Source organism: Phaethon aethereus, assembly GCF_964289735.1.
Source record: "Phaethon aethereus genome assembly, chromosome: 16".
NCBI lineage: Eukaryota > Metazoa > Chordata > Aves > Phaethontiformes > Phaethontidae > Phaethon > Phaethon aethereus.
Window position 1 is genome coordinate 11,609,004 of NC_138592.1, and position 14,501 is coordinate 11,623,504.

At 55.2% G+C, this 14,501-nt stretch overlaps 1 protein-coding gene across 1 annotated transcript in view; it reads right to left on the reverse strand.

Moving 5' to 3' along the window:
* The window catches only part of PLCG1 (phospholipase C gamma 1), a gene marked incomplete at its 5' end in the record, with an annotated part of 48,973 nt that overhangs the window by 18,934 nt on the left and 15,538 nt on the right, over nt 1-14,501 (reverse strand). The window contains 4 exons of the mRNA XM_082007345.1: nt 303-387; nt 5,343-5,390; nt 5,936-6,029; nt 6,889-7,041. Of these exons, the coding sequence (XP_081863471.1) occupies nt 303-387; nt 5,343-5,390; nt 5,936-6,029; nt 6,889-7,041 (380 nt within the window). The remainder of the gene's footprint in view (nt 1-302; nt 388-5,342; nt 5,391-5,935; nt 6,030-6,888; nt 7,042-14,501) is intronic.

Below are 14,501 nucleotides of genomic sequence, written 5' to 3' on the forward strand. Positions count from 1 at the left end.
GCACTCTGCCCCAGCAGGGCAAAGCCCTAGAGCAGAGCCAGGAGCCATGTGGGGAGCGGGGGAGGCGGGGTGGGGCGAAGAGAGGGTGCTGGCCACAAACGGGCCAGGGTGCGGCACCCAGTGGGAGCTGGCGCCTCTTCAGTCGCCGCCGTGGGCGGGGGCCTTCCCGGGAAAGGCTGGGAGCCTCTGCAGTATGCAAACACGCTGTGGGAGTTAAACCACCGGGCTTTGCTCGAAGGCAGGGAATAGGCTGCCGAGGGTCCCCGGCGCGAACGAGGGGAGCGGAGGGGTCACACACTCACCGTGAGTCTCTCCCGTAGAAACCTCATGTTGGGGACCCGGTAGTTGACCTGAGAAAGCATGTTCTTCAGATCCTTGGCGGAGATCCTGGCTCGGCAGGGGAGAGAGGGGAAACATGTTCAGGAGCTCTGGGGTGGAGGGGTCTCACCCTGGGAGCGGGACACCACATGCCCAAAGGGGCAGCAGCCGTGACACACCAGGACGGATGCACGTCCCCAGAAGGACGCCGGGGCTGGGACCAAAGGCAGAACAGAATGTTTTCCACTCCGATGAACTCTGCGTGCATGCCGCACGTGGGGAGCGGGGAGAGGCACTTGCCTCCCAATGGGAACTGCAAACACACCGCTCCTGCAAGCTCCCAGCACCGCAGGGTGAGTCCCAGCCTTCTCATCCGACTTGAGCCGATGCCGCAATGGCCACGCAGTGCCTAGTGCTTTACGGGAACAACTGGGGAGAAGTATTTTTCAAATATCTGTGCCCCAGCATGGATGCTGCGTGACCAAATCCCTTCCAAAACCCACTCCCTGGCCTGCAGAGGGAGCTGGGGGAGAGCAGGCTTTGCAAGTGGTTTGGACCCAGCTAATTTTATCCTAAAGAGAGAAAAAAAAAAGAGCCGTTTGCAGCGTCTAGCCACAGGCACAGCACCGCCACGTCGCGCCCAGCGGCACTCCCCAGCCACTGCTGCACACAGTGGCACTGGGCAGCCAGTGTGGCTGTCCTGTCCTCCCCCCGAGTCCTTTGCACCAAACGTGCCGGTTCCCGGACACGGGAGGGCTCTGGCGCCAACCCTGAGCAGGATCCGGCACCCAGACTCCCCGACTCTCCCAGGAAGGAGCCCTGGGACACCCCTGCCTGCTCCGGCGTTGCTCCCCCATGGGGCAACAGCCCTGCAGCGAGAAAAAAGTGAATGTCTCCCATCTGCAGGATTTAAGAAGCCGAGAGGTCTGCGTGCAATCATCTTCTGGCAGCTCCTGCCTTAAAAGCAAGTCCTCTGAGTCCACCCCAGCAATCACAGATGCTGCTTTTGCCCCCCACTGAGCAAGTGGGAGCCCAGGACCCTGCAGGATGCTCCCTCATCCCGCAGAGCATAGGGCAGGTCTGACCCTGGGAATGCTCACGGCATTGGGGTGCTAGTAAACATGACAGGGAAGATGTCATGTCCAGGGGTTTTAACCCAGGCAGACGCTGTCATCTGCAGTGATGGGGTGGAGCAGAGTGAACCGCATCTCTTTGACGCTTTTCTTTGGAAAGATGACACACGAACGACACAGAAAGCAGGAGGGATGGAGGGAGCCCCAAGGAGAGGGGGAAGCCGGCTGGTGTCAGGCGCTGCAGAGACAAGGGCCTCCGCAGCCGGCGGGACACAGAGAGCCCTTGTTTCTGGGCTCAGAGCCACAGGGACTGGGACGCACACACGGCCGGAGCAGGGCCTGGCCCAGCTCCCATGCCGTGCCCAAGGCCAGCACCCGTCTGGCCGAGGACCGTGCAGGCAGCATCCTCCCACTCACTGGCAGGACAGGGGGGAAAAGAAAAAGAAAACCTGGCAAATGGCACCAGCCTCCCGTTCCCTCCCAGGTGTACGAGCTACAGAGCCAGCAAGACACTCTCGGCAGGAGCAGCAGCTTTGGTATCACCCCCCTGTGCCTCCACCTCCCCCGGCAGGAGAAGTTGCCCCGGGGGATAAAGGTGAGCGTTTTGGGGAGGGGAGCCTGCCCTTTCCCTTCTCCAATGCACCCAGCATCCACAGCCACGTGCAGGGTGCTGTGTAACCCCCAGGGCAGGGGGGTCCCAGCTACGGGGACCTGGGTGACAGGGAAAGGGGGTGATGTGGGGGGGAGCGAGCCAGGAGCGCTACGGTGGCTCGTGAGAGACGCCCTCACGCGTCAAGGACCACAGCATGCAGCAGCTCTCGTGGGACCCTCGACGGGACACCCAGAGCCCCCGGGGCCCCCCAGTAGCCATGCCCCCTCACTGCGAGGCCGAGACCACCAGGGAGCTCTGGGAGGGGCAGGAGGGGCTGAGCAGCAGCACCAGCAGTAGGCGTGGAGCCGGAGACCCAGCGGAGCCAGCGCCCAGCTCTGGGGATGCTGGGCTGTTTCACAGGGAGGTGTTGGACCATGGCGCTGCTCGTGGACGTGATGGCACCGGGAGAGGCGAGAGCAAACCCTGTAACAGCTGTGACCAGCATTTCCCACTCTGCTTCGGTAGGAGGAAGCAGTATGGAAGGATTTTCTTTACTGTTTGTTATTAATAATGTTAAAGTGTTGGAGACCTTGGATAAACAGCTTGGTACTATTTTGAGACTAGAAAGTAAAAATCAAATAAATAAACTAATTCCTTCTACAGAAGTTTTTTAAGGTTTCATGACAAACAGGCCAAAGGACAGATCCAGCCCCTTCCAAGGGGATGAAAACATTCCCCCGCCCCAGCGCTGTTAACTCTGCTCCCAGCCACAGGCAGCTCTCCTAGCCAGAGGTGAAACAGTCTCCTCCGCAGCAGTTAGGAAAAAAACCCCAGCATCCTGTTATCCTCCTCTTTCCACCTAACCTCCCTTGGAAAAACAAATACCCAAAGGCCCAGCAGCCAGTGAAAACAGCCAACATCTGCCGACATGCTGGAAGGTATGCACAGGCACCCAGCCGGGAGAAGGCGGAAAGGAAAGGGCTCTGGCGCAGGAGGCTGGGGCACGGGGCAAGCGCGGGGTACACGAACGCTAGAAATGGTTTCTTCAGCTGCCAAAAACCTGCCCGTTCTGGAAAGGACCAAGGATATTGCTGGTTTGCATGAGAAGTGTTTTTAAAAAAAAAACACACAACTCACAGTTCCCTTTTCAAACCCATTTCCAGGCTCAGAAGCAAAAGCAAAGAGTCCAGTAAGACCAAAGTTAATGCTGAAACGCATCATAAGGGTGAAGATTTCATCCAAAAGGTGTATACGTCCCATAACTGCTGCCTCTTTGCAGAAAACATATGGATGCTTGTGAAATGGGGAGACCCAAAAGTCTTTCCGTATTCCCCCTCTATTTCCATTTTGCTCCTTTCGCTGCCTGGGCTGGAAGAGCAGCTGTTTCAATTAAGCTGTTTGCACTGAAACCTCTCCCCTTGGTTGACACATAAGGAATATATTTTATTTTGCTGCCTTAATGCTAAATGCTAATAGAAAAATGATGTTAAGAAAAACAACAGGAGAGATGCAACAGGCTGGCTTTCAGCTCTGCTGACCGTGCCTCAGGCAGACGAATCTACACATGCAATCTCTTCTGTCCTGTCAGGATGCCATTTCATCAGTTTTACTGTATAACCAGATGAGAAAAAGGACCAATTTTTTCCATTTCTCCTGCATTCATGCTCCAAAACCCCCACGCAGCCAGCCCAGCACCTGCCTCGGTGCTATCCATTGCTGAATTATTACGGCCGGTCACCACCAAAAACCAGTACACTGCGTATAAAACCAAGCCTGGTTTTGAAAGGTGTGTGGCACATGCAGAGCAGCTGCAACAGGTTAAAGGCGCCTCTCCTTCCCTTTCTGCCTCTGCAAGGACTCATCCCTCCACCGCAAAATCCCCCGTGCACCCAACAGCGCTCTTCGCCACGCCACGATATAAATCACTGCACAGGCAAAAACGTCCAGTGCAGCGGGATTTCCCCGGTGCAGCACACTCTGCTCGGCTCCAAAATGTAGACAGGTTGAATTTAACCCCCGGCTGCCCAACAGCGGGACCGCCTGCCTGTCCTGGCTATCGTGGGCAGCACGCTGCGGCTGGCAGGCAGGGACTCAGCAGCAGGGACCAAAGCGGGACGAGAGGACCCGCTCGCTTCTTCTGATGAGTACGGAGCTGTGATTTTCGCCTGACGATCCACGGGATCGACCTGTCGGACCGCGGCCACCCCTGGCTCCCCAGCGGCGCGCCCCTGGCACAGCCATCCGGGCTCGCAGGGCGAGTTTCTTGGCAGAAGCTTGCGGCAAGGACAAGGAGGACTCCGGTGCTCAGGGTGAGACGCGGAAATCGGCAGTGGAGTGAGATCAATGACATCCGCAAGGACCAAGTGGAGGATGCTGTGGAGCCCCAAGATCTGCCCGGTGCCCTGCAGTGAGCCCTGGGCATAAACGGGGCTGATGGGACCCAGGTGCTCCAGCACAGCCGGGGGGCACAAGCTGATGTGTGAGCGATGCCTCCAGCACCACCCTCTCCGGAGCAGGGCTGGAGGAATTCCCCGACCCCAGGGGAGCAGATTAACGTGGAAGTCAATGGCGAAAGGTTAACAGGCTCAGTTAACGTCACGGGGCAAAAGCATGTCCCAGGAACGGAAGGAGGCAAATCACAGCACGTTGGGAAGGGGACACTGACAGCTGGCGTGTGGCCAGGGAAAGCAGGTTACAGCAGCAGAAAGCAGAGCTTGGTGGAACTCGCCTCCTCAAGAGAGGAAATTTCCCTTCCCTTCCCTCCTCATGATGGATTGTGACCCAATTCCCCTCCCTTATTTCCTCATGATGAGTCCAAGCATGATATTTCACCTGCCAGGACATCACTAAGCATTCACCCAAGAACCCCAAAACCAGTGGCCCTGCTGCAGCCCATCAGCCTAGAAGCCAAGCAGTTGGATGATCCATAGCCTCACAAACCTCAGAGAAGGAGAATAATAAAAAAAAAACCACAACAGGGTGGAGAGCAACAAACACAACCCAGTTCAACCCTGACGGGGTGGCCAGAGCTGCCTGTTCACTCTTTGGTGGCTGCTACTTTGGGTGACGCCAGCTGGGCGTGAAGGTGTTTCACAGCTACGGGCTCTCAAGGAGTTACTGGGTCTAAACAGCTGGGAAACAGGTCAGGGAAACAAGACAATTTTTATAATGCTTTTTTAATTCAGTGGAAATCAGCCAGGGAAGTGCTGGGACTTGAATTAAGGTTCCCTGGAAAGGAAAATTCAAAACCTAAAGAACCCAACAAAAAATCCAAAGTAAAGGCTGGGGTAAACACTTCCAGCTCAGACCCTTCTGTGAACGTGCAAGTCTGTGCAACTGAGCGTTTCCTCTCTTCTTACCTGTCTTCCCGGTTGCGATCCAGCGAGTAGAACTGCTTCCGGAGCCACCTAAACAGAAAGGCACAAACACGCACACACTTAGCCCCAGCTCCACAACAAGAAGCCAGTTTTTGGTTCGCTGCTCTTTCTGGAAGATGCTCGATGCCTTGAGATTGCTCCCACCAGCGAGCTTGGCTCCGCTCCCCTTCCAGAGGCAGCCTACCCTATTTTCATGCAGGCAACCTGCTCCCCTTTAAAACTGTCTCTGCTTGAAAGTGACTCCACAGGTAAGCCAAAAATCAAAGGTATTCTTGTCTACATGCCTCTACGCTGAATTGCTACAGGTGAATACAGGCTGCACACACATAAAAGCATCTGTTTCGTGGTAAAGCTCCTTCTCCCTGCATGCAACGTGAGATCAAACTCTGGCCACAGATGGTGTAGCACAGCGGGTCAACGGGATTGAAGCCTCTCAAGTGCAGAGACAGGAGTGCCAGGTCAGCGTGGCTCAGAGGGGGAATGAGATGTTGTCACTGTTGGTCACCTTTTTCTGTCAAAAAGGACAGAAAAGGGAAAAAAAGAAAACAAGTGCAGGACAAGGACAAGTTCCTCACCTTTCAATCTGCAGCGGGGTGGCAGCCCTTAGAGTGTCTGCCACCAGCCAGTTCAGCCCCTTGATCCACATGTTGACCTCATCCTCGGAAGTGGCTGTGGAGAGTGCACAGGAGAAATGGGAGGAAGGGACATAGAAGCTGGTCACCGTCCCAAACCTCTGGAGGCCATCCCCAGCATCTTAAATCCCCGTTCCTTCCTTCATCCCCCTTCCGAGCTCCCTCCTGTGCAGATGCTCTGGCTGGCTCCTCTCCTCGCCGAGCTCCTGCTTGCCTCCCTCAGGATGTACGCGGCTGGCTGGACCCCTCGCCCCTGCACATCACATAGGGCTGATATCACCCGTCAGCTGAACTGCAGCGATGTGATGATATCATATCACGTGCTATTACAAGCCTGTCCTCCACCCGAACAGGATGAAACTCAACAGCGTAAACCTCTCCTCTTTCAAAAGCAAAGCATAACGCTGGCTGCTCCAAGTCCAGCTTAAGTCAGAGGACGAGGTGTTGAGGAAAGCTGAGACCACCACCTCAGAGGTACCAGGGCTTTGTGAGTTACCGTTTCCCACCAGCAGCAGCTGGCAGCGTTTTCTCACTCAGAAGTGCAAAGCAGAAGCAACGGAGATTTTACTACTTCACACGTGGGGCCGGTTACCACAACGCAGGTGATGAACGCCAACATGCCAAGCTGAGATAAGCCACTTGATTTCAAGCACATATTTGAACTAGGGGCTTCAGTTCACCCAACTTTTGGGTTTACTGGGTGAATTAACTGACTTAACTAGGGGTTGAATGTGTACCCTTCAGGGAACTGGTGTCACCTTCTTCCAAAGACACCCCCTTGGGGTGGTGAAAAGAACATCTGCCCAGGAGTATGTTCCAGCTCACTTGTGGGAGGATGCATCAGAAATCTGGGTCTGCCCAACCATGGCACAGCCCCAGGGCCGCGAGTGCTTTACCTTGCAAGCTCAGGGTCTTCAGCCTGAATTCTGTGCCGTAGAGGACAACAAAGCAGTGAGACTGGTCTGGTCGGAAACATGGATCCTCCTGGTACCGGTCAAAGTCACGTGAATTTTTTCCTGGACGAATCTCTTTGATTTCACGAATATCCACTAAGAGAGAAAGGGGAAACAAAAGGGGAGTTCACTGAATAGCTTGAAATTCCCATGAAGATGAAGGAGAAGGAAGGGCATGGATAAAGCAGCTTTAGTGATCTGAAGAGCTGGATTACCACCTGTCACATGGTGGCAGACCCAGGCATGCCTACGGCACCAGGGTACCAGGCTCCGAAAAGCTCAGCCCCAGGAACCATGTGTCCCTGGCTGTGCTTGAAAGCAAGGATGGAGTGGCTGCCCCGGCCCAGGCAGAGCGCTGCCAGAGCTCTGAGGACAGTGGGCAGGTACTGGGGATGGTGCCTTGTAGAAGGACTTACTGCATTCAGGCAACACTTGAGCCATCACAGCAGCGTCCCCGTCATGGCATGGGCTGACGAGGTGACCCGCACCCACAGCTCTAGCGCAGCACAGCTGCAGGTGCCCCGGTCCTCCTGGAGAAGTTGCCCAGACCTCTCACCTTACATAAGCCCTTCAAGAGCCCCAGATTGCTCCTCAACCTTTCAAAGCAGCACAGAGATCTCACCACTTATCTTGCACATCTTCCTTGCTGTGCATACGTGGTTGTGCACGCACACAAGCCTGCAAGCACAGCCCCTTCTCGCCGGTTCCCTCGGAAGCCTCCCCAGTCACCACCCCCATCTACCTCTGTGTCCCCCAAGAACGGCTGGATGTCTCACGTGCGGCGAGCCCGAGGCCCCACAAGCAGAGAGCAGGGCTACTGCAACCTCCTTCCCCCTTTAGCTTCACACCTCACGCTTTCCTCTTCCTCCACCCCACATACACCTGCAAACTGTATTTTTGTTTCATCTTTTTTCTTTTTTTTTTTTTTAAAGCAAACCATTCTACAGAGGTGAACCCTCTGAGGGCGCAGCCGCCTGCCCAGCTGGATGGAATCCCGTTTGCAGCCACTGCGTCTTACAAACACCACAAATTTAAGATCCACTCCTCTCCAAATTCAAGTTAGATACTGAAACTTGAGTTGATTCCTGGTTTAAGCAATTCAGTGGTGCCCCTGCCTCCCCGCTCCCGACTTTCACCCTAAATTATGCCTGCAGTTTCTGGCATCCCCCCCTTACCCCGTTAGCATCCTCCCAGCTCCTCTGAGTGCTACCAGGATGCCCAGGGCAGTCCCTGCCTTCATACATACACCGTCTTCACCACGAAAACTCCAGCCTCCCCTAGCCAAAGAGGGATGAAACGCTTATCACCTCTGGGTCATGTTCAGAAGGTCACAGAAGAAAGCACAGTGCAAGGACCAACCAAGCCCAACCTCTGGAGATCCAGTTGTGGTGGATCTGCCACAGCTCTGGAGCAGATTCGACTGCCTGCGGCCCCGCCATGCTTCCAGGCAGAATCCCCCTCCCCAACCTACTGCCAAGCACCTTCCAGAGAGAAAACATTAGAAAAAGCATGGAAACAGACAAATCTCCAGAGATTATCTGAATTGCAGACACCACCAGGGAGGTCTGGTATCAGCTACCTGAACATATGCAAGGTGCTGGTCAGAACTAGAGCCGAGGGAGGTGGGTTAACAGCTCAGGGCTCCCACCTCTCACAGTTTTGTACATGCACATAAAATGAGACCCACAGACTTTATTTAAACAATCCTGGCTTCTTTTTGAACCTGCGGAAGTGAAGGTTATCGTCCGGAGGCAAGCCCAGATTGCAGAGGAAAGCTCAGAAAGTTGCATCTCTTGTCAGGTGGGAGATGGCAGGGTCCTGGGTCACAAAGCTGGTAATTCAGCTGGACAGCGTGTTACCCTGGCCAGGGCTGGGGCTGGTGACTCCAGGGAGCTCTGCTTATGTTTATGATCCCCATGCACATCCATAATGTCAATGTGCTTCTTCCAGGGAATGGCTGAAGAAGGCAAGATGAACTGCAAGCAACTAAGCCATGGTCAAATGAGACCCCCACCAGATGATGGCAAGGGCAGGGCAGCAGCACCGCCATCATGTCAGGCTTCTGGGACACGGGGACAACGCTGTCCTGCAGATATTCCTTAGGTTATAGGGCAGGAGCCCTCCCTGGTGGGCGAACCCAAAGGTGACCGAGCACAAGGCAGCAGTGTGACCATAAGAGACAGCCCAGGGTGATGACAGTTGACCCAGCGAATGGCACGGCAAATCCAGCCGTGGGGCTGCCTGGCTGCACACATGGCTGCTGAATCCCATGGTGCAGCTACAACATCATCCGGGCAGCTCCAGCTGTGGCTAGCGAAGAGGAGCAGATAAATCCAACCAGCTACCTCGGAGCTGTGCTGCTCTGCAAAGGGCAGCTGTGAGCGTGCCGGAGCATTAAACACCAAGCAAGGAGAAGGAGCTGAAGAGATGCTGGTAAGGGAACATCTCGCAGGCTCCCTCCCCAGAGGAAATTCTGGGAAAGGACTCTCACTGCCATAAAACAAAGAGAAAACAACAGCAACAAGAAAAAAAAACCACAACAAAATACCAAAACCCAAAACCCAAGAATCTTTGCTTCCTGGAAAAGTAGTTTCTTAAATGCTCAGGGGAATCGAGTAACAACATTTCTGAGTCACGTTTCCAAAGCAGATGATGCTTCTGAGCAGTGTGGGATGGAGATTACTGCAAACCTGGCGTGTAATTCATCCCAATTAAACTCCACTTACTGCGCTCGCTGTGAATCGACTCGCCTTTCATTTCAATTTGCTGCAGTTTGAAACTAGACAGAAATGTGACCTTCTCATCACCCGCAGCAGCGGCCAACAGCACCGAACCGCATCGCGAGAGAAGACGCTCACTCCACGCGAACACCGCAGCAAGTCAGACATGGGCCTGGCTTTGAGGAGACTTGTTATTAAAGCCACACCAGGAACGTGGGATCCTCTCTTGGCAGGATACGCCGTGCAGCACCGTGGGTGTGCATCTGGAAATGATGGCAGCGTTGCCTGACACAGGACGTAGCCAGACCAACCGCTGCAACAACCCCCTAAAGCTCAGCAACTCGGGACAAGAGCACAGAAAGACCCAGTTCCTTAGGGCTGCAAAGGGCGGATGGACAAGCTCCCTAAAATAAGCAAGGGTGTGACTTTTTAAGGCATCACCTAGCCTTTGGAAATGAGCTGGCTGGAAGTTCAAACGTTAGCATACCCTGCTGGAACCTGCCCATGTGCTCACATCCTTAGGCACACAGCACGTTGTTTTAGCCCTTAAAAAACTGTATCACCGTTAAGGTGTTAAGGTCTTTGCATTCAGGACATGCACAGCAGGGCTGCAGACTAATCCTGTCTTTGAAGGATGCAAGCCTTGACCAACGCAGGGGGAAAGAACCGGCAGCTGGGTTTTCATGGTAGTTTACCAGGCAGTAACTACTGAAGGAAGGTGCCAAAATATTAACGGCCTTCCTTTGCATCACGCTGCAAGCGTCTCACCTCCGCTTCGGGACGCCGCAGCGCACTAACTATGCCCTGCACTCACCTCTCGCTGCACGGAGCACCGGTGGGTTAGTAAGTGAGTCAGAAGACAGAGCTATCGTTACAAACTGCATACCTAAAATCCACGCAATGGAGAGAGCCCCGGAGCAAGCGAGGTGCTTATCGAAGACAGACGCTCGTGGGGAATTCCTAGGGCGAAGGGCAGCCTCTGCGAGGACCGTGCACCCGGAGGGAGCGGGGTAAAAACCTCCGGCCCACGCACGCTTGCAGCTGCTTGCTCATCTCTCTCATCCTCCCAAACATGCCTGCGTGTGCCGGGAAGAAGGCCGTTTAGGGTTTGGTTTGTGCAGCCCTCTTCTTGCCGCAGAGCAGCCTCTCGAACCCCACTGCCTCTACTGACTCAAGCACCTTCCTGGCTCCCATGCAGCGTGGAAGGAAACTGCTCTCAGCAGGAAGCACAGCAAGCACAAATGCCACCATCCCGACCAAGCAAGCGCCAAAACGGTGCTGCCCTGCACCAGCCCCTGCCTCCGTCCCACCCCAAGTCCTCCCTCCAGCACCCCTCTGCCAGCGCAGGACCGGGAGCCACCGCGCATGGGGGAAGGAGAGGTGAAGACATCTTGCGATACCCCGGGTCCTGCTGGGGTTTTCTCTAGTTGACTTTGCTCGTGTCAGCTCTGCGAGTTGCTGCCAGCTCCTGAGGGTAACGCCAGCTTTGCACAGCACCAGCCAGGGCCCGCTGCCGAGCGGTGCAAATCCTGCTCCGGGTGGGCTTTGCAGCAGCCGGTGCTGAGCACTGCTCAACCTCAGCTGTGCTACCGGCAGACACACTGCAGGCAAGCCTGCAACCAGCTGGCAGCCCTGCAGGCAGTGCAGGCAGAGCCTGGGAGCCCCAGCTCCCTTTGCCCTCCCCTGGCCCGCACTAACTCCTCTGTCCTCACCGCCACCACGGCCAGGCACATTATTCCAGGCAATAAACCGAACTCCAACCCGTAACTATTTCCACCACAGCTCGCACGAGCCCCAAGTCAAACGCAGCCGCCTCCGCACACCCCAGCCGCCCTCCTGCCAGCGAAGGGGGAGCCCAGCGCCCGCGGCAGCCCCCCTGCCCTCCCAGGCTGGGGCCACCTTTGTCTTATTTACTCGCCCCCCCAGCCTGCTCCCACCGCGGCTGCTGCGGCAAGTGCCGCTGGCTGCTGATCCCACGCACTTGGATCCGCTCGCCAGCGCTGGTGTTTACCCAGGCAGAGCCCTGCAGCTTTGCAACCCCGCAGGGAGGGTTGTGGGGGGGAGCCCGGACCCCCAAGGACAGGCAGGCAGCCAGCCTTGAGCAGGGAGTGGAAATTAAAAGGGAGAGGGCAGACAAGCGGAGGTGAGCTGGAAGCGCAGCAGAGGCTCTCCACGAGTGCAATGAATGGAGAACTGCAGAGCGCGTGCTGGAAATGACACCTAACCAGTGCTCCAGCAGCCTGAGCACCAGCAAGCTCCCCAGGGGAGTGGTGGCATGGGCTCCATGACAGCAGCCCACGAGTCCCACCGCGGGTCCTTGCTGGGAAAAGACCTACCAGGGGTGTGGCCAAAGACTAGGGCATGAGCATCTGGTGGGGCCCCAGCACTGCAGGTCATAGGCATGCCTGGGCGGAGGAAGAAGCGGCAGGTAATCCAGGACGAATCCTTCCAAGGAAAGTACCCCATCACCAGGGTCAGCCACATCTCCTCCCTGAGCCACTCTCTCCCAGGCCGTGCTGTAGAAGGCAGCAGTCACTGCAGAAGGCAGAAACTGGTCTTCATGCCCCACAGGCAACAGCAGGAGGAGGAAGAACTTGGTGCTAAAGCGATGGCAGAGGTAGAGGGAAGCTCTCTGCTGGAATGTAAAACCCCGCTGCAGTCTGGCAGGGCTGAGACGTCTCAGAGCAGGGACCAGCAGCAAGCAGGGACAGACGAGCAGCGGATGAGCTGGGAAGCCTAGAGCACGCTGGCCATCCTCCAGCCCTCCCAGGCAGGCGTGCAGGCAGCAGCCAGGAGTGCAGGCAGCAGCCAGGAGTGCAGGCAGCAGCCAGGAGAGGCTCTGGGAAGGAGGCAGCAAAGCCCATCCAGCCCAGAGATGCTCTCGGCTCCTCGCACGGTTCCACGTTGTACACTGAGCTGTCCCAGGGCCATGCAAACAGGTCTTGCGCTTCACAGCCTCCCAAACCTCCCCCCAGCAGGAAGTCCTGGCCCCCCACTTGCCTCCAGCACTTAAAAGAAAGAAGGACATGGTCACATTTGTGGGCAAAGAGCCTTGCCTTCAGCAGCAGTGGGTTGCATCAGAAAGAAAAAGCTGACCCCTGATCCACCTCCCACACCATTTAAGACAGTAAAAAACACAAAATGAAATTACCCTCTGGTTACATGAAAACCATATCCACCCTTAAAGTCATTTAAAACTGAGACTTTGTCCAAGCCTGGTTTAACCGCTGATGGACAGGGTGTTGTAATGTGTAAGGATAAGGACACCCTGCAACCGGCTCTGAGCGTTGCAAAATCTCCACCTCCGGAGGATTTTTTGAAAGTTGTAAAACTGATTAAATAAAAAAAAAAAAAAAGAAAAAAAAAAGAAAAGAAAAGCTGACAGACAGAGGGTTTAGTCCAGATTACATTCCAGAATGGATTTATCAGGGACAGCCTCCAAGAAAACAGCCACCCCCTTGACAAGCATCGCTCATGTCTCCCGGGGGACAAACAGTGCAGTGACAGCCACACGGTCACTTCCAGCCCAGCTTGAGCTCAGTGGACTGATCCTGCCCCGGGGCAGCAGAAAAGCCTCCAGGCTACTCACTCTGGCAAAGAGAGAGAGTTTAAAAAAAAATCTTCCAGCTATTTAACATTGCGGATCCCACTGAGAACCCCCCTGTGGTCAGCCCTAGGCTTCCCATCACTGGAAGGGGCACTGGGCGGTCAGGCCCCAGGGAAAGGCTGCTGAGGGAGAAAGAGGAAAAAACGACACGACCTGTCTGTACATGCAGGTAAAAATCAGAGAAATCTATTATGCAACAGCACGGAGAATAAAGTAGAGCCATCTCCCTCTTAGTATTTCAATGGAAGCCCCCTGAAATGGATCATCAGGCCAGCAGTACATGTTAGGAGCTGCAGGAGTCTGGAGGAGGATTCTTGTGCCGGGCTTCACCGGCTGGTTTATCACCCCGCGAGCTACCCTGCCCAGCCCAGGGCTGCTCCACACCGGCTCAATGCTTCAGATTTGCTGACTGCAACCAAACACCGCTCAGAGGAAAAAAAAAAAAAACAACCCACACAACAACCAAAAATAAAAAAAAAAAATCTCCTGTGATTTCAGGGGAACGGTCAAGCGTGCACTAAGTGCTTTGCTGGACGGGGGCCAGAGCCTTCAGCACCTCGCAGTCTGCAGCCCTGTCGCCTGCCCTTCGCTGTTTATCAAGACCCTTCTGCCCGCAAAGCTCCGGGCGAGCCCCGTTTTTGGCCCCGCACGGCCCCATCCCCGCGTCCACCAGGGCTGCTGGAGGAATCCGGCAGACAGTGACTATCTGAGCTTGAATTTGGCTGCACTACAAAAATTCAGGTGGCTCTTAATGAAACGCATGTTGCGCCCATAATGAACACTGAAAGTGGGGTCCCGCACTTAAGCAAAGCCGTAACCCCGACCAATTAGAAACGTATTTCAGAGGGAAGAGCTGCGCGTAACACAGGTTTTCAGAGTGACGATAGCTCAGCCACTCCAGCCCACAACCTTCCCTTAGTAGAGGAGACTAAGGCAGACAGTGTAATTGTGAATTAAACGTCTCTGCACAGAGACGCAGCGATGGGGTTACTGCATCCTCCTCCCGGCCGCACTCGCTGCTGCGCCTGCCATCAGCCTTGCCGTGCATCAGCTATCCGGTTTCTGAAGGACAACCCCATGCCATTAAGAGGTGGCTTATCCAGACAGGACAACAAGAAACCAGCTGAGGCCTCTAATTTGACCTTACTAATTTTTAGGAGGGCAGGAGGCTGAGGCATCTGTGGAGGCCAACATAAACACCAAACCAGCAGCACCCTGTGCCCCAGCAA